Source organism: Nycticebus coucang, chromosome 8 (genome assembly GCF_027406575.1).
Source record: "Nycticebus coucang isolate mNycCou1 chromosome 8, mNycCou1.pri, whole genome shotgun sequence".
Lineage (NCBI taxonomy): Eukaryota > Metazoa > Chordata > Mammalia > Primates > Lorisidae > Nycticebus > Nycticebus coucang.
In genome coordinates this window covers 5,317,160-5,343,260 of record NC_069787.1, presented here as the reverse complement: position 1 = coordinate 5,343,260, position 26,101 = coordinate 5,317,160, and the positions used below count along the sequence as shown (strand labels likewise).

Genomic DNA, 26,101 nt, shown 5'->3' with positions numbered 1-26,101 from the left:
GGCTGGCCGAGCAGCTTCTCTCTGGCTGCTGAAAATAAAACTCTGGGAGAGGAAGATGACCTCTGTGTGCCCCCAGGATGGCTGCACTCCAGAGGTTGGGACCACTCAGCCTGGCAGCCTTGAAACCCTGGGCACTTGAGACTCCTTACGAAGGCATCACGGAATGATAGATGAGCCCAACAACATAATGCCCAAGTACACATACTGAACTTGGAAAAGGAGAAGGGTGTGCTCAGCAACTAGACCCAAATCCCAGCTGTGCAACCCTGGGCAGCCGATTCTCTGTGCCTTGTTTCCTCTGCAAAAGGTGGTCAATAAGGGCATCGTGGCCAATAAGGGCATCGTGGCCACAGGGCAGAGGACGATCAGATCTGCCAACAAGATAAAACGCACAGCAGGGGCCTGGTGCACAAGGGTTTCAAAGCGCATTAAAATTCTATGCATGAGGGCAAACATGTCTTTACATTGGAGCTAATCTGGAAGAAATGCCTGCCCCTGGGAGGGCTTAGGATAGCAGCAATTATTGTGGTTGGCTCTGAGATCTTCCCAGAGAGCTTCTACCCTGTGGCTGTCCGGCGCCAGGCCACGGCTACGCCAACAGGGATGAAGCCTTCCCCAGCCTGTGCAGTGGGGTGTCCCTGCCTTCTAACATTACAGCCTTCCTACTTTTTTTGGTTTTAAAAATGAATATTCTTTTACATTATGGTGAGCGCAATTGGTCACTTGTTTTTTTTTTTTTAAATCTTCACAAGATAGCAAAATGAATAGCTCACTAACTTTCATGGGCCACTCCATTTCTCAACCCAAATTTGGTTTCTGAACTTAGACTAGCTTGTGAAATTCAACACTATCATCTGGCCTAATGTCCCTGTTTCATAGGTGGGAAAACTGAGGCCCAAGGAGAGAAGAGGTTGCTTGAGCCTGGAGGAGACCCAGGTGTGCTCCTGCACATCCAAGTACCCTTCCTGCTGCCTAAATGCTTGGATTTCCTAGCACCACCCGGCCTCCTTCACTTAGCTGGGGGAGTGCTCCCTAGGCCAGGAAGTCCAGAGTCCCAAATTCCTTGTAGGTACTTGGCCCCAGGGAAGGTTCTGCCAACCCCTGTCCACCTGGTGACCTACCTTGGGTCAGCTCAGGTACTGAGAGGCTCCATCCAGCAAGGATTTGGGCTGAGGAGGTGGGAGAACAGAGGCTCCCATAGGTGGTCTGCAGGGGGGCAACCTGGCCAAGCATCCTCAGCAAGGGGGGCTGTGTCCCCCTCCAGGCTGGATGCCTCTGAGGAAGGCCTTTTTCCTGCCAGCCCCCCCCCCCCCTTATAGGACCACCCAGGGCCCCAGGAATTAAGAAGCACCAGAGGGCTCCCACATTTTCCCCCTGCACACCCCCCTGCAGGCAGACTCCTCTGAACCCTGTTTCCCAGGTAACTGCCGCTGTTGGTGACCTCACAGGTCATGAGTCAAGAAGGGAGTCCTGTGTAGCTCTGGAAAGAAACAAAGGCTCTAGGAGCAGACAGGGGTACAGGTGGACAGGCAAGTGTGACTTACCTGAGGTGGGGATATCAAGGCGCAGAAGAGACCAGATAGAGTACGGAAGACACCTTGGCTCTGGGCCTCAGAATATCGGGTCGTGAGGTCACAATGCCCCTTCCAGCATAGCCTAGAGTGCCCAGAGACCGTGTTTTCCATGAAAATGCAGCCAATTAAGAAGGTGCCATAGCAGAACCAAAGGCAGAGAGGGAGGTCCTTTATCACAGAACTTCCCATCTCTGTGCCACTCCTGGGAGGCCCTGGGCACAACGTCCCCTGAGAAGCCCCCTCCACCAGTCTCTTCACAGTTGCTCATTCTTAGCTGTGATCCTTGTGCAGCCAGCAGGTTGCTCTAGAGTGGGGGCCAGGCTCCTCACAGGTAGGAGTGAGGAAGGGTTCATTGTCATAGAAACCCTTTCTCCTAATTCCAACTGTTCTTAGATGGCAATAATAATAATAATAATAATAATTGGAGCTTTCATTATATGCCTGGCACTGTGCTGGGTACTGTATAGAATTTTACCTAATAGTAATTTTTTAATTGTGCTAAATATTTCCTTTCTTTCTCTGGATCATTTTTCACTGATTATGGCTGCTGCTGTCTCTTTTCACCAGTCTGAAGGTAATGAGTCTTTGTAGCACCTTAGAAGAGCCTGGCGGGACAGGAAGCATGCTCTTGAAATGCCTTAAATGTAGGTGAAATCTTCCAATCACACAGCCAGAACCAGCTCCCTGGGCCCAGGGCCTGCGAGGGCCTGAGTGTGCATGCCAAGAGATTGGCACTTCGGAGCATTATTTCATCCAGTCCTTGCCCACCACCCTATGAGACGGACCCTACCCCATTGCACAGATGAGGAACTGAGACTCAGAGATGTTGAACCACTTGACCAAGCTTGCACAGCCAGGAAGGAGTGGACTCCAAGGTCCCAGATTCTTAACCATTGGGCTCTGGGGCATTTCCTGGCTGCGACCTTTGACACTATGAAGTCCCACCCCTTTCAATCTGTCACTGGAGGAAACTGAAGCTAGCAAGAGGTAGGGGAGTTATTTTTCAAATTCACCAGCAAGAATTAGAATCCAGTCTCTGGATGTGGCATAGACCATATGTATCTTCCAGGACTAGGTGGCAGCCAGTTTCTCTCACTGCAGTATGGGTAGCAGCTAACATTCGCCTGCCACAAGAGGCCTTGTGCTAAGTGCTTTGCACGGATCTTCCCATTTAATTATCCTAGTAATTGGTAAGCATCCAGCATACCTGCTGTATACCCTCAGGCTAGGGAAGAGATTTTCTTAAACACTTAAATTCAGACTGGCCAGAACAGTTAGGTAGCTAACATCCAGGGGTGTGGCTCATCTTAGTGTATAGACAAGGGAAAGGGGCAGAATCAGGGATTGTCTTCCTGCCCAGAGCAATTTTGGAAATGCAATTGCTTCCTTCCTCCCTCCCCCCATGCTCCTAACCCTTCACCTCCTCCAAGCTTTCTTTCACCCTGACCCTCTGGCAATGAGTCCAGCCACTGCACCCAGGACTTAATCAGCTTACTCACCCTATAGATAGCCTGGGCCCCTGGCTCCCTTTACTCCTTAGGGGCAAGGATACCTGAGATTTAGGCCACAACTATAAATAGCCAAGAAATCTGTCCTTTTTAATTGACTCATCTATTTATTTGGTCAATCAGTTCCTGCTGACCCCCACATGGCCAAGTTCTACATAACTCCTGCCGACACTGTGAAGAGAGGGAGGGACCTCCTTACCTCCCCTGCTCTGCTCTCTGCAATTCCCGGGAGGTGCCTCTCTGCAGGACTCTGCCCCTAAACACGCTTCGCCTAGTTCCACCTTGGCCTGTGCTGTGTCACCCAGAAGGTTTAATGGGAACCTAATACTGCCACTGCCAGCTGCAAGTGAGGACCTCAGGAACGTCACTTCCCCCCTGGAGGCCTCAGTTGCATCATCTGTAAAATGGGCCATCTCAAATTACACAAGGGAAGGTACCAGGAAGTACCTCAAGACACAATTGGATTTACTTTCCGGAGAAACAGTACACTCCCTGCCTGAGAAAGATCAGCCTTCTTGTATTTCATGCACTTGTTCAACAAACACCTGACCTTGATTCTGCCTCTTTATAGCTTCAGTTAAGGTGCTAGATGAGGCAGAAACAAACACCCAGGGCTTGAGATCTGTCATGCAGGAAAACACCAGATAAATACCACCCAGTGTTCCGTGTCAAACGAGCAGCTTCCATGGAGCCACTTTCGACAACGCTGTTGTCCCCTCCCAAGGCACTTCACATGTTCCCAAAACCCTGTGAGTCAGCAAACTAGGTTAGATACCTCATTACAGTGGGTTTCCTCTTGGGACTTCAGCCCACGTCGGTGACTCTCCTACTGTGGTGTTTGGGTGAAAGCGAGAATTATCTATTTTTCTTCCTGAGCAGAGAAGCCAGCTGTCAAAACAGCTAAGCAATAGTCACTACCTTGAAGGGGCACCTGGAACTATTAACTAAGGAATTCTAGTTCTGAAATTGAATCAAGACCAGCCCTGGGCAGCTCTTCATCCTTCCCTAGAACAGGACACCCCAGCCAAGCTGAGCTCTTTAAGGCTTCCAGAAAGCTCACCCCAGACATCCCCTCTCTTCCGAGCCTTTCCATGGCCGGTTTCCCCAGCTGTTAATGCCCTTCCTGTCTTGCACCCACCTGACATACCTCTGTCGTTCAAGACTTCTGGGAACTTTTTCTGTACTTTGTACGCCCAAAGCATCTTCACAAGACCCTGGTGACAGTCTCCTGAGTTGGTGTGGTGACTCTCTACGCTGGCCTGGGAGTTCCCAGCGTGGACAGAGAGTTACTCATCTCTATGAAGGCCCAGCTAGGGCCTGAACAAAGGAAAAGTCCATAATGTTTTGATGACTGATCAGACTTTCCATTCTCAATTTTCAGATGCTTAGAGATTTCCCCCAAACTTCCCCTGAAGTCTCATAGTCTCTCCTGGGCTTTTCAACCACTGGGCCAACATGGGTTTGAAAAAGTGAATTTCTCAAATGGATTAGAAAGGCCAAGGGGAAGCAGAAGGTCTCAACCACATGACCCTCTCCCCAGAAGCATCTGGCAAGCCCAGAACTCAGCCATGAGTCTTCTAGGTGGGGGCACATGGGGATCAGTCGGCTCAGAGAAGGTGAAACTCTCCAGTTTTTCTTTCGGGTGAGAGACTTCACTGAATGTCTGGATTGTTAAATGATCCTGAAAGCGTGTTATTATCACCACTACCAATAAGGCACATTGACAAGAAATACTTGCAACAAGCTTTTCAAAATACCGAATTGTTTTCTCCTACATGTGCCTGCAGGCCTCACAGCAGGCCTCACAGTCCCCATGTTATAGACAGGGCAACGGAGGCCCAGGCAGGACATGGACTCACAAGGTGGCACAGCCAGGAATTAGCAGAAAGGATCTTTCTCCTGACACCACCCCAGGAAGGGGGGAGGTTCTCAGAGGAGCAGAGGCCCAGGCCTCAAGGTGCTGCATGACCTTGGGCAAGTCAACACACCTCTCCACACCTGGGAGATTTGTTACAAAGAAGGTGGATGAAAAGGTGGAAGCAGATGGGCTCATGAGAGGATGGAGGGACAACTCTTAGTCCCTCTAGCACCCCGAGACAATGCCTAGCCCTCTGGTGTCACCTGCGGACTGCATCTTTGGCAACAGAATAATGGTTTGTGTGATCATCTAGGATGTCTCTCCCTTCCGGCTTTATTTCCTATTCCAGCCCCCCCTGCCCAGCTTAATATTCTTCACCGAGTCAATAAACGAACAAAGGCTGAATAAATGACGCTGTTCACTCAGGCGTGAGGTCCCACAGTGGTGTGAGAAGGTCTGGAGGGAAGAATCTGGAGGAAGGGAATCTCTCTGCAGGAGAGGACTGGAGGAGCCCCGACCCCAAGCCCAGCAGTCCTGCGTCCTGGCCTGCGCGGCCTCGGCAGTATCGCCCGGCACCTCTCTCAGGCCCAGCTTCTTCACCCCCAGAGCAGAGCACCATCACCCTCATAGGGCTGTCCCACAGCTCGGAGGCTGATGTGACGGTAAGGCACACTGAACATTTCTATGTCAGAGCAGAACGCTGTAAATCATTCAGGCCGCCCTGATCCCACTGTGTCAATGAGACGGATGCCATAAGCAGCAAAGCAGTGCAGGGCGCAGGGCGCAGGGCTGGGACGAGAGCCCACTGGGGCTGGACTCACGGACACTGCCTGAATCCTTAAGAAGCAACTCCCACAGAGTTTCTATCTGAATGACCATTTCCTCCCAGGGCTGCCAGAGAGATGATGCTCAAAGGAAGGTGTGCCAGATTCAGCAAATGCTGTGTGGGATGTACTTACACTCCAAAATGGCTCACTGTTTATCTGAAATTCTCATTTGGTTGGGTGTTCTGTATTTTCTCTGGAAACACTATCCAGAGTGTCCTGAGAGACCCCTGTATGGTCAACCACACCTCCAGCACAAAATGGGACCCAGGAAATCAGAAGCAGCCAACATTCTGGCTGTCTGGTGTGAAAAGCCTCCACCTAAGCATAAGGTCAACACCCTCCTTCCACGGGCACCTCCTTCCCTTCTTCCCACTCAGAGGAAGCCTCTTGCCTGCTGCCTGCGGAGATCTTGTGATGTCCTCTAGGCTCCTCCCTGTTTCTACATGTTTTTTCCAAAGCAGGTGCCCATTACTAAGGGTGTCCAGGAAGGACACTTCCAATCCGTTTCTCCAGCCTCCCCCTGACAGACATTACTAATCGATCCTAGCACCCTTCCTATTGACCTGGGCCAGCCCTAGGACCCCTTCAGAACCTAGTGTCTCTGGGCCTCCAGTAACTTAATGGACAAGAGATGGCCCTTGTTGAGAGGAGATGGTCAGGTGCAAGACCGGGGAGCAGGCAAAAGTCGTGGCACAACTTGACCCGGAAAACGTAAGTGAGAAGCCTAGGGAGTCGTTCACCCACCGACGGCCCTGGTAGGACCCCACAGGGCACGAGGAGGGCAGGGAGAGGACAGAGGATGGGAGATTCCCAGGCAGGAGTGGAGCCAGGGCTGGGAAAGGAGAGGCAGAGAAGCAGCAGTTCGAAACTCCCCCTGGCCACTCCTGGGGACAAGGTAGCAGGCAGGAGAGAGGGAAGCAATTGCTGGAAGCCAAGGTGGCCACGTACTCAGGCCCCACGGAGGGGAGCCACAAAACTGCCAAGCTGGGGTGGCGGCCAGCTCAGGGCACGTGCACTTTTGCCTGTTTCACGGAGAACACTCGGCCACTCAGCTCCAAGAGGGGAGCCCCTCACACCAGGGCACCGGCTCCTAAATGGTAGGGCAAAGATTCTTGTCCAAGCTCAGCCCTGCCCCCCTAAGAAGCTACCCTAGGAATAATGATCCCACTCCCTCATTTCCACATAAGGAAACTAAAGACCCAAAGAGGGGAAGTGACTTGTCCGAGGTTTGCCAGCAAGTTGGTATGAAGCAAGTAGATCCAGGCACTGTCAGGGGCCTTTCCAGAGCTGGTGTGAGCACTGACCCAGTGCCAGCCCCTCAGAACTCAGAGGCTGTCTGCAGCCTTGGAGGACCAGGAGGCTCCTGCTTCTAGGAGCTTGGGTTTCTGGACTTAGGGCCCACTGACTGAGAGCAGATGAGAAAACCTTCCAGAAATCATTCTCAGATTTCACCAGGGTACGCCGCTCAGTCTGAAAAGCTCTGCCCATTTCTGGAAAAAAACTCCCTCCTTGAAGAAATCCTCATTTTACCCCCTGCTAGAATGAAGGGCCAAGATAGGAAGATAGACCCAAGGAGTCCTATCTCCACTAGAGGCCCAAGCTGTCTAGCTATAGGCAAGGCCAGAAGAGGAGGCACCTGCGTGCCCTGGTCCCAACCTCCCAAGCAGCTGCTGTGGGAGAGATGAGAGCCAAAGACATGGGCTGAACTTGGCCTCCCCACACTGACGTGTGGCTGACTTCCAGTCTGACGCTGCCTTTTTGAACCTCAATCTTCTTACCTGTAACATGAGGACAGTAGAAATGACCTTACCAGGTTGTAAGATGATGTAAGTGCTAAGGATAGAAAATCTCTGCGAGAGCGTCAAGGGCTACGAATGCTATTCCTGTTCAAACTTCTCTGAACCAGAGGGGCCAGAAAGAATTACAGAAACACCAGCAATGAGAATGGCAATGATAATAACTACCCTTTAACGAGTAACTACTATGTGTTACTAAGCTTTCCTTCCTTGTTCCTCACAACCAAAGAAGGGAGATTCTACATCGTGCCCATTTTGACAAAGAACCCTGGGGCCTAGAGAGGTTAAGTGACATGCCGGGGGCCACACAGAAAGGTAAAGACCAAACAAGACCTAACGACATTCACACTCAGGCTCATAGGACACCTGAACTCTGTGGTGAACCATATCTGTCTTCTCCAGGGCGGGGTGTGTTTTCCAACCATGAGTCCGTCCATTCATTCGAGACAAGGTCTCACTCTGGCTCCTAGTCTGGAGTGCAGTGGTGCAATCATCGCTCACAGCAACCTCAAACTCCTGGGCTCAAATGATCTTCCTGCTACTTCCTCCCAAGTAACTGGGACTAGGGGTGCGTGCCACCACACACAGCTAATTTTTAAATTATTATCATTACTATTATTTGCAGAGATGGGGTCTCGCTATGTTACTCAGGCTGGTCTCAAACTTCTGGCCTCAAGCAACCCGGCCACCTTAGCCTCCCAAAGTGCTGGGATTACAGGTGTCAACCACTGTCTCTGAATTTTTTGTTTACTAAGTTTTTCTTGTCTTCCCCAAATGAGGCAGGCTGGGAGACAAGAGCTGCTTCTCTGGGATGGACTGTTTTAAACAGTGTTCCCTAAAGGCCTGGAGACAGAGGGTCCCTAGGGAGGTGCCACCACTCCCTCTCCATGCTGCAGGGATGTCACTGGTGTCAGGGTGGGGTGTAAGTTAGGGCAACCTCTGCAGGGTGATGACTTGGCAACACATACCGGGCATCTTAAAAATGTGCACCTCCATGAGGCTAGCAAGCCCCATCTCCTGACCAGATCACTGTGCAAAGATGCCTGCTTCAAAGATGTTCACTGGGTTCAGTCCTGCCAGATGAAAGGTTCTGGGGATTGGTTACACAGCATTGTGAATATACTTAACCACCTGTACTCTCAAAAGTGCTTAAGATGGCCAATTGTATGTTCTGTGTATTTCACCACAGTTAAAAATAGAAATAAAAAGATGTTCACTGCAGCATGGTTTATATGAAAGAAAAACTATAGCCACCTAATTTCCCATCACTAGGAGATTCGTTAACTAAATGATGGTTTTTCTAAACAATCATGACATAGAACAGTGGTCAAACTGTGGCCCCTGGGACAAATCCAGCAGTTTTTTTTTTTAGAGATAGAGTCTCATTTTGTTGCCCTCGGTAGGGTGCTGTGGCATCAAAGCTCCTAGGCTTAGGCAATTCTCTTGCCTCAGCCTCCTGAGTAGCTGGGACTACAGGTACCCGCCACAACATCCGGCTATTTTTTGTTGCAGTTTGGCTGGGGCCGGGTTCAAACCCACCCCCTCGGTATATGGGGCTGGCGCACCACTCACTGAGCCACAGGTGCCACCCCCAGCAATTTTTGTATATAGTTTTATTGACACACAGCTGCACCTCCTCATTTGCCTATTGAGCCTGGCAGCCTTTATCTAAGTGAGACCTGGCAGCCTTTACCTAAGTGAGTCAGAGTTGAAATCCCATGGTTCATGAGCCCCAAACACAGTCTAACCCTTTAAGAAAAGTTTGCTGACTCTTTGAAGATCAAAGACCCAGAAATATATCACAATGGGAAAAGCAAGCTCCCACACATGGCCACACTGAGAGCTCAATTTAAAAAGGAAAATTTGAAAAATGTGTATTTGCCCAAATGGTTATAAGTGCACAGTTGGAGCACACCATGATGATCTCTGGATTGTAGGAACAGATTAATTTTGTTTTCTTTTGACCTTCCATGTTTTCCAATATATCGGTATTAAAAATGCATGACTTTTATAATCAGGGTAAATAAATACCATTTTATCATGGTTTCGGTCCTTCTAGGGAGGGACACTCTGACACTCTTGCTGAACAGGTCTGAGGTGGCCTTTTTCAAGGACGCTGGAAGTCACAGATCTGTTGCACTACACCCTCTCTCCCACCAGAGTTTACAACGGGACAGACTGGGGGAAGACACCCCATGGGTGATCTCATTAAAAACCCAGAGACGGTGCCCCTGTTAAGAATCTCCTCTTTTCCTTAAATGACTCCAAGGACCCAGGAGGGTGGATCTGAGTCAGGCTATGGCCCCATTAGCTGAGGACAAGGGGATTTGCTCTCATGGATTGAGTATTGGAGGATGAAGTGGGCAACTGTGAGTGGGGTGGTTGGCTCAGATTTTGTTAGGCCTATCGAGCACTGCGAAACCCCTGTGGTCACCACTGTGATCACAAAGTGGTGACGCTACTCTCAATCCAGAAATCCCAAGATTGCTTTCTAATCCTCCTGGGTGCTGTCTATTTTACAGGCAGGGAAGCTGAGGCCCGGAGCTGACTCCCCTCAAGGCCCCACAGCTGGCACAGGCTGGAGCTGGGATTTGAACTAGACATTGGCTCCCTAACTCCACTATGGGTGGTCCCCTATTAGCAATACTTTGGGGGCTGGTTCACTAATAGGTAGGGCTCTATTCACATGTCTGTATTATCCCCTTTCTCAGGTGGGAACCTGAGGGTAAGAGGTCCAAGTGATGTGCCCAGCAAGATGGGACACACACCCAGCAGGGATCAGACTTCAGAGAAGATAGTGCCTCTTCTTCTTCTTCTTCAACCTTGCTCCTTTCAACACCCCCTTTCAAATCCCACTACCTGCCATGTCCGAGGGCCCAGGAGCCCTTTCAGAAAGGGCAAGCCAAGAGGGCTGCTTGCAGGAAGTGTTAAATAGGTTTGAGGGCAAACCTACCTCTCAGCTGGGGCTGCCTCTCCTGTGAAATGGGTTCCCAACTGCTGACAGATCAATAAGCCTCTGTTTATTGCCTAGGAAGCTTTCAGCCCAGGCACATCCCAGCTTCACGGCAACAGGCATCTCACTTCCCAGATGCCCTTGGCTACTCATTAACCAGGAGGAAGGCCTTGGGGAGGAGGAAGGGGTTAGACCCAGAGTCTGCACCCAGCCCAGGGGGTGGGGAGGATGTGGGCACCACAGTCAGGTCAACCAGGTTCAATCCCTCCTAGTTGTGTCACCTTGGGAGGAGTTAATTTACCTCTCTGACCCTCAGTTTTCCAATGTGTACAATGGGTATAATATCACCCCCCACACACACCTCATAGGGCTTCTGTGGAGTCTGCACACGAGTCTGTAAAGTGCTTAGCCGTGGCAATGCATAGAAACACTTGATACATTTACCTACCTCGTTTATAATTTTTTCTTTTCTTTCAGTTCAGGATCATAATAATGTCTTTAAAGGGAGTTGGAGGTATGCTTTCATCACTAATTTAAAACAATTGGATACTCCATAGGAGCTTTCGACATCTTTTAATCCTTGGCATTCAGTAAGAAATACATTTTACAAACGGTCTGTGAAGCTAGTGAATGATGCCCCATGATTATATCAATGTACACAGCTATGATTTAATAAAAAAAAAAAAAAGAAATACATTTTACAACAGGATGTAATGTGTGTTCATACACATGCACACATGAAACTCAAACCCTGGGCCTGAAGTTTCACAGATAATCCTCATACTTGCCATCTGCTGGGCTCTGTCTTTTCTGTCCCATTTTATAAAACACAGCCCTGACCCTTTTATGTCGATTTCATCATCCACTGTAGACTCCGTTTTGGAATGTGAAAACCGCAGCTTCCTGGGCAGGAATCTGTCCGGGGGAAGGTTTAGCTCCCACTGGTCCGGAGATGGGATTTGGTTGATCTGAGGTTGCCAGGACTAAGAGAAAAGTCTATCTGTGGCTCAAAGATAGGCTCAAAAGTCTATCTATCATTGTTAAACAAACCCTTGGCCTGCTGCTGCCAGTGACTGGACCTGATTCCTCCCTTGTCTTCGAACCTGCTAGCCTAGTGTCATCTGTCACAAGCAGCCCGGCCCCAAGGTAACGTGTCCTTTGTGCTGTAATGCTGGGGAGGTGTGTCCCTATAGCTCAGGATCTTCTCTACCAGCTGCCTCGTGGGCATGGAGATGACCCCCTCCAGCTCAGTTTGCAGAGTGGTCATCATAACGATTGCAGACATCAGTAACAACAGTCACTAATATTGAACACCATGCACGGCACAGCACAGAGGGGGTGAAGGCATTAGCTCATGTGTCCCTCCCTTGGCCATTGTTTTAAATTAGTGATGAAAGCATACCTCCGACCCCCTTCAAAGACATTATTATGATCCTGAACTGAAAGAAAAGAAAAAATAAAGCTGCTGTAAATACTAAAACCATCAGCAAAATTTCATTGAGATGGGTAGGTTAGATAACAGCATTGTATCAATGTTAAACAAATGTCCTGGGGTAGATAACTGCTCTGGTTGTACCTGAGAAAGACCTGAAGAATGGGGCACAGGGACCCCCCCACCTGCAATTGACTCCTTAATATTCAACAATAAAAGAATCACAAGATTCTCATGACTATCTTTATAGGACATACAGAGAGGGAGCAAATATGGCCAATGTTAACAATGGGAAAATCTAAGTGATGGATGTAACTGGAGTTTCCTGTGATATGATATTCTTTCTGAAGGTGTTCCTTTGTATAAGCATAAAAAGTTTAATAGATTAGAGACAACTGTGACGACAGCCCCAATTCTGGAGCATCCTGCCTTTCATGCACTTCAGACCCCTCTCCACAGAACCAGCCCAGCGAGACCCTGTTCCCGCGATGGGCCTGCTGGAGGCTGCTCTGCAGCAGAGCTAGGATGGGGTCCAGGCTGAGGCTCCAAAACTTGTGTTTGTCAAATCTGCAGGGCCACTGTCTCCCTGACCAAACAGGTCCCCCCAGCCCAGGGGACCCGCCACCCGGTGATTTAGGGGTCCCGTCTTCTCTTCTTAGGGCCTGGACAGGGATACACTGAGCTCCTGTGCCCCCCAGAGCAGGTCACTGCACATCACAGCAACTCCACAGGGAGGTCAAAGGCCACTTACATTTTGGAGGCTCCTCAGAGGGGTTGTGGTTCTGATTCTGGGCCTATCAAAAAGGGAGGAAGAAGGAAAGGAGATCTGGTCAGGGTCTGAGTTTACACAGGGCACCCATCTTCTGCCCCGGTGTGACCAGCCAACACATATGCTGGCAAGGGTATAGGGACCAGGAGAACCAGGATGCTGAGGTTCACACAGACACAAGCCAACATGCTGTCACAGACAGACTCACACTCGTACACACGTGTGCCCATACAACTCCCCTACACACACACCCGCGCCCTGAAACTCAGTTAGCGGAAAGAACTCGCAAATTGCCCTGCTGTCTGCCGGTGCTATGAGGAGCAGCCCTAGGTCAGAAGGGAAAAGGTCTCTTCTTGCTGGCTGCGGATGGGTAAGCTGCCCCTGCCTCAACCACTGCACTACCACAGTCACGTGGGCTGACTGTTCCTTAAGTGCACGGGGACACGCCAAGGCTAGATGGAGGGGATGGAGGCTCTGGAAGCCCTGGAGACGCTTGGGGAATGTATTGCTCATCAACTAGTTCAAGGCTCTGAGAATTCCTGTGCCAAGGAAATCTGCTGAACTTTGCTGATCCAAGCAGTCCCCAATGTGACTAACCCCAGAAGCCTTTTTGTGTGTGTGTGGTTCTGTTTTGTTTGTTTTGTTAATAGAGTACCTCTTGTTCTTTGGAACTTGGCTTGGGAAATAGGTGGCCTGGGAGGCAGATCACCTCTGCCTCCCAAATCACCAGTGAAGCTTCTCTAGCTGTGAGGCTGGAAGGCTCTCCTGGTTTCTTGGAATATGAAAATGTAGAAAACCAGAAAATAGTTTCTTCTCGACCGCGATCTTAAATTTCAATGAAAGGTTAAACTGGAATTAACAGAAATGGGCTAGGCTAGGTGCAAACTTTGCAAGGTCTGCAGGGCAGGGCAGGACAGGCAGCGGCATCCAGGCCTGGGCCCTCTCACCACATTTCTCTCCCTGCCATCTGGGCCTGCCCTTACAGCCTTTCTCAGACTCAGAAACAAGATCGCCAGAGCCAGGGAACATTGGTCCTGGCAGTGTATAGAGCTCCCACTCCCCCAGATGAGACGGCCTCATTACCGGCACCCACTGGGTTGGAAGTACAGTGGGGTAAGAACAGTCAGCCATTTGTGGAGCACCCACTATGTGCCGGACACATACTAGGCACAGGGAACACAGCTGAGTTCCCTGTGCTCAGAAAATCTGGAACACAAACCGGGTAAAGGCTGGGCATGTGACAAAAGATGCCACCACAGCTTCATTTTCTTGGTAGAAGCATGGCTCTGTGAAGGCTGTAGATTAGTAATGTCTGCCATGGGTGTGGGCAGTGTAAGTGGTAATGTGTACCCTGCTATCCTGGACTGTACAGAGGGAAGGCAGATTCAGGGGAAGATGAAGTTAGTGTGTTTAAGGGGTAAGATGAAGTTAGTGTGTTTAAAGCAAAATGACATCTGGGAGGCAGAGGCGGGTGGATTGCTTGAGCTCAGGAGTTCGAGACCAGGCTGAGCAAGAGCAAGACACTTTGTTGGGCCCCTGTAGTCCCTGTTAGTTGGGAGGCTGAGGCAAGAAGATTGCTTGAGCCCAAGAATTAGAGGTTGCTGTGAGCACAGCACTTTACTGAGGGTGACAAAGTGAAACTCTGTCTCAAAAAAATAAATAAAAATAAATAAAGCACAACATTAAAGGAACCAGAGGAAGGAAAACATAATTCTGTTTGGGGGTGAGAATTTGCCAATTATACGAGGCCAGTCTACCTCAGAGTGGAGGATAAGAATGCCACTAAAGGGGGCGGCGCCTGTGGCCCAGTGGGTAGGGCACAGGCCCCATATACCGAGGGTGGCGGGTTTGAACCCGGCCCTGGCCAAACTGCAAAAAAAAAAATAGCCGGGCACCAGGTAGCACCTGGGGCTCAAAGGAGTAGGGCGCCAGCCTCATATACCAGAGGCAGTGGGTTCAAACCCAGCCCCAGCCAAAAAACTGCAAAAAAAAAAAAATAGCCGGGCATTGCGGCAGGCACCTGTAGTCCCAGCTACTCAGGAATTGCCTAAGTCCAGGAGTTTGAGGTTGCTGTGAGCTGTGACGCCACAGCACTCTACCAAGGTCGATAAAATGAGACTCTGTCTCTAAAAAAAAAAAGAAGAATGGCATTAAAGTCCCTTTGTGTCTAGCCTGCTGGCACCCATGCCCCTTCTAGGGAAAGCCTAAATCTGTTCAACCGGGAGACCCACACATGCCACCCTTGGCCCACAGGGGCTGGATGGGCTGACCCCAGCTCCTACTTCTCAGTGGGCACATGAGCCAGGCCTGGCCGATCAGAGCAGCTGTCCTGGCATGATTGGCTCAAGGACAGAAGCTTGAGCAAGCCTGGTCAATAAATGATGACTGGGACTTTTGCTAAAGATATTGGGGAACATGAAGGCTCTTTTAGACTGAGATGGCTATGTGTGTGCGGGGGGTAGTTACACTGCATTGGGGAGCACCTAGGGATATCCCATGCAGAATGGAGCAGGCACAGAGGGACATGGAAACCAGAAATATCACATACCCAGGGAGCCCATCTCTCAGCACCTAGATCCAGCCATGCCTGCAGCATGATGGCCCTGGGCTTCTCAATTAAAACAGTTTTTTTATTTCCAAAATGAGTTTGAACTGATTTCTGCCACTTGCAGCCAGACCTATCCCCTGCCTTGAACTTGCTGTGTAATTTTATGCACATTCTCTTATCTCTCTGATTCATCCCACCAGAAAAGAGAGAAGTTGCAAATAGGATGACACCTGAGTTCCCCAAGCCGGAGCATTCTGGCTCTTGCAGGCCTGTGGCAAGGGTGCGCGACTAGTGCTCCCAGCACCCCCATCCCTCACCCTCAGCCACATAGTCAGAGATGCTGAGATCAGTCATGCTCAAAAGTTAAGAAGAAACACTCTGAGGGCTCTTAAAAACACAGACTGAAGGGCCTCATCCCCAAGGTCTCAGTCAGCAGGTGTGGGCAGGACCTGAGAGTCTGCATTCTGGCAAGCTCCTGGGTGATGCCCATACTGCTGGTGTAGGGAGCACAGTTTGAGGACCCAGACTCTATATATGTTCTACCCTTCCCAGTTGCTGAGGACAGGTGCTCAGTGTAAAAGTAAAGCCCTAGCTAGCAGGAACCTGCGGCTCCTCCTGTACTCAAAGAAGACCCCCAATTAAGGAAAATGCCCATGTGGCTGCAAGGATGAGCCAGTCTTCAAACAACTAAAGCACCAGGTCCCAACTCATGCGGTTCCACAGATGCCCTTTTCAGCCAGCCCTCCAGCCTGGAATTTCTCCTTGGGATCCAGCAGCACCCCCCGCTCCCCCCAGGCATACCTGATGGTCCCCTGCACAGGCAGCATGCCAGCCCCAAATCCTGCAATGGGCCTTGCCTGGACACACTGCCTCAGGCTGCCCCGCTGCAGCAGGGCCTGGCTGGCCTGGGCTCTCCCCTGATTTACATCCGACTTGGCTGCCTTGAAAAGTCTCCTGTGGCTTTTGGAGTGAGGGCACAGTTTAGTAGTAAAAGGCTTCCCCACCAGCATCCTTTCCAAGGCAGTGCTGGCCCCGAGAGTGCCAGGCCTGCTGGCTCCCAGCTGCGTGACCTTGGGCAAGGTACCCGTTGCCAGCAGGGGCCTGGGTGTTCAACAGCAAAATGGGGAAAATGGTATCTTTTGTGACGATTAAGGAGATGATGCTTACAAAACACAAGGTCAGGCTTTTAAGGCACAGTGATGCCTTAATAGTGTTATTTTGACTCAAGCTCAGTCCCCAGACCAGCAGCCTGGACACTGCCCCAAAGTGGGTTAGTAAGACAGAGTCTCAGGCCTCGCCTCAGACCTGCCGCATGGGAAGGGGAATTTTAATAAAATCCCATATGACACCACACGATTCCAAGTCTGAGGGGCCCTGGTAGGAATGATTGTTCCAGCGTTATCCCAAGACAGAGCCAAGGTATGACCAAGCAACCTCCTGGGCTGCCCCTGGCAGGCAGAGGTCACAGGGGACAAAAGTGGGTGGTGGGGAATTCTCCTATGTTTTTCAGCCTCCAAACTAGGGAGGAGCCCTGCAGCAGCAGCTCACTAGGTAGGAAGCATCCCAGGCCGAGTCCATCCCGTAATGTGAACTGGCAGACAGTTATCATCACTACTGAGGGAGGGCTTGGTCACAGCCAAGGTAACAAAATATACAGACAAGATTCCAGGTCATAGATTTGGGGCTTTTGGCAGATCTGGTTGCCTCTGCCCCTCTCTGCAGAAGGCTGAATGTTTTACGTGCAAAGAAGGCAAATGACCCCCTTGCTGAAGCGCACTGCCCAGAACTCAAAGCACAGGTTGGCACAGGTCCTGCCCTGGAAGGTGAGGTGGCAAGTGTGGGGGGTGCCTGGACTCCCCTGCCCCAGGCTTGAACTGCTCCCCACACACCAAAAACAAAACTACGAACTCAGCAGAGCCCCGGAACTCCCCCTCCCTCGCTCAAAGGCTGCAAATGGAAAGCTGAGGAAGTGGAGGGTCATGACTCACCTGCCCTGATTTGTACTGCGTCAGCCGGGAGTTAACGAGAGCAGGAATTCTTCCACCTGCCCGGAACCAACCAGCAAAATGCACAGTGTGCAGTCATATTCCTGTGCCTCCAGGGCCAGGACAGTGGGACTTGGGGACATTGAAGAGTCCAAGGGAGGTTGGGGGGAAGCTGCCACCTGCCTGTCTGACAGCAGCCAGGTGGGCGTGGGCCCAGGGTGGCAATGCCATCCCACGCGTCCAGAGACACCTGACAACTGGAAGCAGCTGCAGAAAACAGCCCATGTGGAAACAATATTGGGTCCAATTTATAAAACGCTGTGAGGACAACACGGGACACGTGTGTGCCCCAGAGCTACTCCTGAGAGACCATTTTGCAGTGACTGGAGCTGGGAAGAAGTGGAAGATGGAAGCAGACCCCTCGGTGCCCACGGAAAGGGACTGGCAGCTTTTGAGTTGTTTGCTTTTTTCTTTGTTAAGTCTGTTCTCATCTCTAGTCTTCTACCAATAGTTGAAGAAGAACCCACATCGTCTCCTGTGGCAATGTTCTTTACAAAAGCCCATCCCGACAGCTCTGCTTGGCGTGCCTCTGGAACTCCAGTCCCCAAATCTGGGTGCCTCTTTTCCCAGTGAGGGCTGGGACATCTTGAAAAGCCAACAGGCCAGCACCCTGCATGGTGATGTGCGCGTCCACGACAGAGAGAAGGATCTTTCTTTGTCCAGCAGGGGCTTCCCTCAATCACAAAGCCCAGCTGGACCATGGCTTCCAGGTTAGGAGGCTGAGGAAGGGAGTGGGGGGAAAGGGCTCACCTAGGTCATGCTACAAGCCAGAGGCCGCAGGTGTTGCAGCATCTGACACAGGGTCTTTGATTTTAAAAAGGCCCCTCATAATTCATTAATGGCATGTAAGTGATTTTGTGTATGGCATCCATTATCCCTGTCAGACAGACAGCTCCAGGAGGGCATAACTTGGTCTGTCTTGTTCCCCAGGGCCCAGGACAGGGGCTGGAAAAGCATGCATTTGTTGGATGGATGGATGGTGATGGGTGAATCTAATGTTCAAGCCTGAATCCACCCAGATGTTCAGACTCTGGTTCTCATTTCAGGGTGGAGGAAGCCAGATGCTCACAGCTTGTGCACGGAGCACCTACTGTGTGCCAGGCCCCTGTGCTGCAAGCTGAAGCCTCAGTGTGTCCCCCGCCAGGTGGATGGACATAAGGCAAGGCTACCTAGGTCTGCGCTCAAGTCAGAGAAAAGAGACACAGGGGCTCAGAGCAGAGAAAACTATGTCCTCTTTGACGCATATAATCTGTGTTTTGTTTTCATTTTTTTTCTCTTTTCACTCTGTCACCCTGGCTAGAGTGCTGTGGCGTCGTAGCTCACAGCAACCTCAGACTCTTGGGCTCAAGAGATCCTCATGCCTCAGCCTTCCCCATAGCTGGGACTATAGGTCCCTGCCACAACACCTGGCTAGTTTTTCTATTTTTAGTAGAGACAGGGGTCTCACCCGTGCTCAGGCTGCTCTCTAACTCTGAGCTCAGGCGATGCACCCACCTAAGCCTTCCAGAGTGCTGGGATTACAGGCGTGACCCACCACGCCTGGCCACATAATCTGTTTTGAGTGCTTACTACAGGACAGGCATGTTAAGAGGCTCAAGGAACACTTCATGGAGCAGACAGCTGAAAGCTGGCCCTTGAAGAGTGGGAAGAAGGCATATGGGGGGAAGGGACTTGCAGGCTGAGGGACCAGCAGGGGCTGGGCTGATAGAGCCAGATGCCGCTCAGTCTAGGAGCAGACACAAGCCAGACCTCAGCTGAGGAGAGAAGCAGGAGAGGGTAAATACTGGTCAAGAGCCAGATCATGCAGGGCCTTCAATGACAGGCTATGGAGTCTAAACTCTATTTCACAAAGCACTAGGGAGCCACTGAAGGCTTCTGAGCAGGAGAGTAACATGCTGAGAACTGGCTCCTGGGTGGTGAGGTCCATCTGCAGAGGAGACACCGGTTGCCATCTGCTGATGGACTGAATGTCATTGAAGTCATGACCTGACTCTTCCATCAGGGTGATGACCGGCCCTGAGGCATGTGGGCAGAGTCCTCAGGACCTCCTCTTTCCGGCACCCTTTACCCACTAAGCATGACTCTGCTGAAATCCACTAGCCAACCACATTCTTTCTCTCCCCACCAGGCAACTGGCAGCCTTGGAGAAAAGGCCTTCTGTGGGAACATGGTAGTGAGTCACTTGGCACTTTTGTAAGAAAGACCCTGGGAAGGAAAGGACTCTGAAAATGTCCCAGCACAAGGAGGGACATCACAGAAATGTGGCCTGAGCTTCCAGGCTAAGAAGGACCTAAGGTAACCAGAACCAGGAGGACTCAGCCCTCTTGCCTTCCAGCCCAGGCCTGCTCTGACCCCCCGAGGGAGGAGGCAGTCCTTATCAGGGCCACCCTCCTTGGGTCCACCCACCACATGCTGGGCCCCTGCCCATCCCTGAGCTTCCCAGGAGCCCCATCCTGGATCATGGTGGTGTCTCCTGAGCACCAGGCCTTGAGGAATCTTTCTGGCTGGTACAGCTTTGCTTCTCAACCCTTTCCTACTGGCTGTGACAAAACCAGGATCAAGAGTCACAAACACCATCATCAAAAGTTGAAGGCAGAAGTATTAACATTGTCCTTAAACACTGCCACCCACCCAGAAGGTGAGTTTTATATAACCTAAGAACGGTGCTGCTGGGGGCCTGGGGGAAGAGCCACACTTAGGAGCAATAGCTCTTTCTAGGGCTTTACCTTCCTGTGTTGATAAATGCCTCACTCAGCCCTCAGTCTCCTCATCCATAGACTGGGTGGACAGGGAAGGTCAGCTGGGTGATTCCACTCTGCCCATCCAACGAACCACTCTGCCTCAGACCTGCCGTGGCATCCCCAGACTGTGCGCCCATCCTTGGCATAAATTGCCTTGGATTATTCATTAACCTCCTCCTGATATAGATCTTCTTTTCTCCCTCCTTGAGCACAGGGGGTGTTTTACTTATTTCTGCCCTGCTGGCCCTGGCACCATGCCTGACGCATGGTAGGTGCTCAACAAACACTTGCAGTGCAGCCATGGAACGAGGACAGCACAGGAGTCCGATGGACCCTGTTTCCACTTTCCTAGCCACGTGAGCCGGAGCAAGTCACTTTCCTGAGGAACCCTTCTCCGAGATGGAAGGGAGATGCAGGAAGGGAGATTGGGGACAGTGCAAATAAATGCTAGCTTCTCCCTATCTCAGGAGACTGCATGGGCTTGGGCTGCTCCTCGGCCCACCTTCGGAGCAAGTTCAGTCTCTGGGTGGGAGTGTTTCATTCACTGAGCTGGCAGTACTTGGGGTGATCATACAGGACAGACAGGATCAGTGGTTCCTAAATGCACCTGACTGTTCAGAATGGCCTGGCAGACCTAATATGTCCTGCCACGCTGCAGGCCCACAATGGTCTGTTGTTTGAATAGACCAAGTGGTAGAACCAAGAACAGTATGGTGTTATTTTTGTGAAAAAGAAAACAAAACTAGTTAGCGTCTAGCTAGATCCTACATAACCCCTGGATCAAAGAGGAAATCAAAACTGAAAGAAAACCGATCCAGAAAGCAACAAAAAAGAGCTTATGTCTCTACAGACACCTGAGGGAAATAGTAAAAGCTATATGGGTAGAGAAATGCATAACCTCAGGTGATAGATTGTCAGACAGACAGACAGACCGAAGATTCACTGTACATTTTAAGCCTGTGAAAGAATCACTGTTCAGCTTCGTATTGCTTGAGGTGTATTATATTTGTAATTAAAAGTGAATCCTTTGGCAGTTTCTCATAAAGTTAACATGTGCCCTAGCAGTACCATCCCAGAAAAATGACAATACATGTTCACAAAAAGATTTGCTCATGAATGCTCATAGAATCTTCATTTGTAACAGCCCCACACCGGAAACAGTCCAAATGTCCATCAACAGGAGGACAGATAAACAAATCGTGGCACATCCATGTACTGGAGTAATACTCAGCAATAATACTGAAAAACTCTCAGAAGTGTCAGGCAGAAAGAAACCGGACACAAGTGTATATAAGTAAACAAGTCAATTTATATGAGATGCTAGACTTGGCAAAATTAATTTACAGGGGTAGAAATCAGAAAGTGGTTGTCTTGTGAGGTGGGGGGGACAAGACAACTTTATAGGGTGCTAGAAATGTACTATGTCTTGATCTGGGCAGTAGTTACACAGGTTTATAAATTTGTCAAAGCTCATTGAACTGTAACACGATCTTTGCATTTCATTGCATGTAAACTACTCTTCAATTTAAAAATATTTTTTAAAATCACACAAGAAAACTTTTAAAAATACAGATTCCCAGGCTCCACCCCCGGGGATTTTGATTTAGTATGCCCAGGCCAAGCCTGGGAATCTGAATTTGTATTTTTTTATAACAGTATCTCATGTACTACTGATGCCTGATCACAGTTAGGGTGCTTGTGCCCCTCCTCACCAACACTCCTTTTATTGTTTTGGGTGATTTGTTCCTTGGTTTTTACATGAAAGAGTTGGTTGGCCAAGCCTCATAGAGTGAGACAGAACAGTAATTGTTCACTTTCTGCTTCCTGACCCCCACCCCTAACCCTCACCCTTATCATCAGCCTCAGCTCAGGTTTCCAAATGAAGCCTTTGACCAGGTGAGTCAGAAAGGGAAACCCCAGCCCTGTCCAGGACAGACATATCTCACCCTAAAGATGCCAGGGGCTGCATACTGCAGGGAGGTCAAAGCCTTTGTAGCTGATAAACAGCATGTCTCGGCCTTCACCCTGTGTTTATGAAGAGAGCTCAGGACAAGAGTCACAGGCACAGAAAATGCTTTGTACCTTGTCCAGCCCTGGCTCAGCTACCCCCAGACTCCTGGACCCTAGCCTAGTTCCTCACCATCAGGGGTCTCCTGGGCTCTGGACTTGAATGGCTTCTCCTCCACTGTCCCCAAGCCCAGTCTGATCTTATTTCTATTCCTGCTACCCTCATAATAAAGCCCAAGTCCACTTACCCAACACCCAAAGCCCTCTGCCATCTGGCTCCTGTTCCTGTCTCCAGCTGACCCTGGGGGACCTGTTCCACAATAACAATGGCTATTCACACCTTTGCATCTGCTGTGCCCCTGTGGAGAGTGCCAGCCCATCGTGCTTCTCCACCCACAGAAGATGGCAGCTCTGACATCACCTCTTCTGAGAAGCTAAAGTGCCTCCTGCCACTCTCAAAGCACACTTAGTCACTCCTTGAGTCTTTGTCACAGCACCCCGTGCATTCATGTCATTGTAGCTGCCACGAGCTCTTATCTCTGTCTGGGCTGAGAGCTCCTGGAAAGCCAACATTCTATCCCAAATCCAGTGCCTTCCCAGAACTGACCAAGGATTATTAACAAACTAAATGAAGCACGGTAAAAAAGAGCTCTTGAGTGCCACCCCTGGACATTTCCAGATCTATAATTCCTCCCCAGAACCTACAAATTTAAACAAATACTTTGACCAAGGCAAGCTGGCAACCATGAAGTGAGATGTAGTCCCCTCAAATCTGACTTCTGTGTACAACCTTCTGCAGAAGGGGGAATTGTCCTGCACATGCCAAGGTGACCCTGGGGTCCTAGGCCAGCTCCAATTCCCATGTAGATCTCTTCTAGCTGTGGCTGAGCTATAATCCGGGGAGTTCTTACAATTATTTTTCAGCTTTTTTTCTATAAACAGGAATATGTTCAATAACTTGCAAGTGTCTGAGACTTTTCGAAAGATTCAGACAAGTAGAGCTCCCAAATCCTTTGACTGATTGACAGGAAGACAAGTTCAAGTTAGGAAAAAAATATAGTCCCCAGAGCCCAGACTCCTTCCTAGGGGGGATGAGGCCTGATGCAGGAAAGGTGGCAGGGCACACTAAGAAGACTCAGAGAAGGGAGAATAAATAGGCATAGAATCAAGGTGTAAACAGGCCCTAGGTGCTCACCCTCCTTCCCTAGGATCAGGACACCTATGTCCTTCATTTTCTTCAGGCTCTCATCCAAATTCAACTCCCCAGGACATCTGCAATCAATGTCCAATCAAGGCCAAGTCCCTTAGGTGGGTCTTAGTTTGCCCACCTGTGAAATGGGTGCTACCCACCAAGCATTCAGACTGTCCAAAGCAGAAGCAGCCCAATCACCACAGGAGAGCTAAAAGGAATGAGCTGGGGGAGGTCGAGTGCAGCTACTTCATGGGTCAGCACAAGCACGTTCCCAAAGGACAAAGATGGGGAGTGCAGTTGGCCCTTGCCATATACCACACTGACCCAGGCCCTCGTGACACTCTAATCAGCAGCTCTACAGCCGAGCCCAGCTTTACAGCTTACCACAGGCTTATTCAGCCTCATCTCCCTCAATCCCCACAAGGACACGGTGAGGCCTGTATTGGCGTCCTTGTTGCCCAGACAGCCAAGCCAAGTTTCAAAGAAACCAAAGGAATCACTCAAGGTCACCTGCCCATTAAAATAGAGCACAGTAGTTAAACTCAGCTCCTTGAGGACAAGCTCCTGCCTCTGGTCCCTGGGTTAACCCCCTAACAAGTCTTTTCCACCCATTTTACAGGTAAGGAAACTGAGGCCAAAAGAGGTTGCCTGAGGTCAACAACTGCAGACTGAGCCAGGCCTAAGACCTCCAGCCATTCTACCAATCCCACCTCATTGTGACTGTTCAGCTGTGCCAGACCCACCTCATCACCCTTCCCAACACCATCTTGACAAAATCCCTTTCTCCACCACCTCATGCCCACCCCACATTCACCGGTGACTCCCTGGTCGAGAGGGAGGCAGGCGGTTGCTAAGCACTCACTCGCGCTCTCTCATAAAAATAAACTCCTTCTGGCTAGGAGACTCTGGACGAGATCCCCTCCCTTCCAGCCAACAGAAAATTAAAAAGAAATTTTAAAAAGATCTTGGTGACATTTATTTGAACATCAGCTGTTCCAAAGCAGGGGCCAATTTACTGAAGTCGAAATGGAGCCACGTGCCGTTAAACCTCACCCCAAAGACCCTCCGTTTAAGTGTCTCGGCAGTTACTGAGCTGCTGATTTATTTCCCTAGGCAGGAAATGGGGACCCAGGCTGCCTCCCAAGTCTTTGGGGCTGGTCCTGGGGGAGGCCAGGAGCTGGCAGAGGCAGGACAGTGACCAAAATAGCCAGGCTGGTGGCTCTGCCCAACACACACCTCCCTGCCGGGCAGGGCCGCCCACAGGTCCCCCCACCAGTTGGGGCTGAAGCTTTGGGGCTGTAGGAGGAGGTCCCTGGGATTCTCTCTGTGTGGCTTTCCTGGTGGGAGGGGGATGAGAACCTCCTGCCCAAAAGAGGAACCCACCGAAAAAAGGGGAATAGTCCAGAGGAGGATGTGTCCTCCTGGCCCTCCCTGCCTGCTGCCCACTGCCCCCTGGCTGTCCCTCTGGGCTTTAGTCCCACCACTCAGAATTGCTAGAGGCTGGCTGGCACTGCCACCTGCGTGCTGCACATGGGCAGCACCCTCAGAGCCATGCTGCCTGTCACCTCTCCCCACTCCGTGCCTGCCCTAGAAAAGCAGCCTGGCCATTCTGCCCTTTAGGAACCAGGGACACCCTCTTGGGTACAGTCAAGGACACGTAAATGTCCACGACCAGGGACCCACAGACACACCTACACTCGGGGTCACACACGTGCACACAGCCGGGGACTCGACGCAGCCACACACACAGGTTCACACAGACACGGGGGCACACAGCTCATGCATCCGAAGACAGTGACAGAGCCACACTCAGGTGTCACACACACAGTCCAGGACACAGAGAAGAGAAGGCACATGCTGGGACACACATGTGCACAATGTTGGGGACCTAGAGGAAGCCACCCTCAGAAACAGGCATAAGGACACGGAGGCACTTTACAGACACCTAGTGAGCGAAGAGAGACACACACACCTGCCGCCTGCAACAGAAGCCCCGAGCCCTTTCGCCCAGGAAACAATAACAGCCCCGCCAGGGGGACTTAGCAGGCGACCCCGAGTCCCTCCCTCAGGGGCAGTCTGCGGGCGGAGGCCGAGACCTGCTGGGACTGGGGGTGAGGAGGGGGCTGCAGACGGCGGCAGCGCCGGCTCCCGGCTCCAGCCCTGCTCCCCGTCCCCCGGGTACCTGGCGAGGCTGCGGCACTGCCCGCGCTGCGCTGCGCTGGGCTGCGCTCGGCGGCGACGGGTTCCACTGGCCAGAAGCTGCCCGCCCGCTCGCTGTCCGGCCCGTGAGGTCCACGCTCCGCGCTCCCTCTCGGCGTGGCTCGGCCTCGGGTCTCGCGCTCCTCGGGGCTCGGCGCAGGCGGAGGCGCGGAGGAAGCGGTAATTTATAAGCGGCTTCTTCCTGACCTCGCGTGTCTGTTGTCTGAACAGGCAGCTCTCAGCATCACCCATCCTGCTGGGTGGAAAAATACCAGCTCTGCCGGGGCGGGGGCGGGGCCGGGGCGGGGTCTGGGCTCCGAGCCCCGCCCCACCCGCGGAGACACACACACACACACACACACACACACACACGCACAGGCAACGCGCGCACACACACACATACACGCGTACGCACGCACGCACGCACGCGCGCATGGGCTAGGACACACAAAGAGCCCGGGCTTGCCGAGTACGCGCGCGCACACCCTATGCCCGGCCGAGAACGTTAGGACCAGACACGTCGCCAACAGGTACAGCTCATCGTCGGACTCCTCCTGCCTGCGGAAGAACGAGAGAGACCCCAACCCTGACTCGTCCTTTCCTATAACAGCCGCCAACCCCCACCGTTCCCCATCCACCTGGCTCCTGGGAG

At 51.2% G+C, this 26,101-nt stretch overlaps 1 protein-coding gene across 5 annotated transcripts in view; it reads right to left on the bottom strand.

Annotated features, from left to right (window-relative positions):
* The window catches only part of SLC6A6 (solute carrier family 6 member 6), an 82,263-nt gene extending 56,553 nt beyond the window's left edge, over positions 1-25,710 (bottom strand). For 4 of the 5 annotated variants that reach the window (XR_008381569.1, XR_008381571.1, XM_053599004.1 and 1 more), the window contains exons 1-2: positions 25,433-25,710; positions 12,700-12,742 (exon numbers count right to left, since the gene is read on the bottom strand). Coding sequence is in view for 1 of the 5 variants with exons in the window: in XM_053599005.1 (XP_053454980.1) it covers positions 12,700-12,742; positions 25,433-25,701 (312 nt within the window). In the remaining 4 variants the exon portion in view is untranslated. Of the gene's footprint in view, positions 1-1,544; positions 1,657-12,699; positions 12,743-25,432 lie in introns of all 5 variants that reach the window. The other variant, XR_008381570.1, reaches the window with a different exon arrangement.
* Between the last annotated feature and the right edge of the window lie 391 nt (positions 25,711-26,101).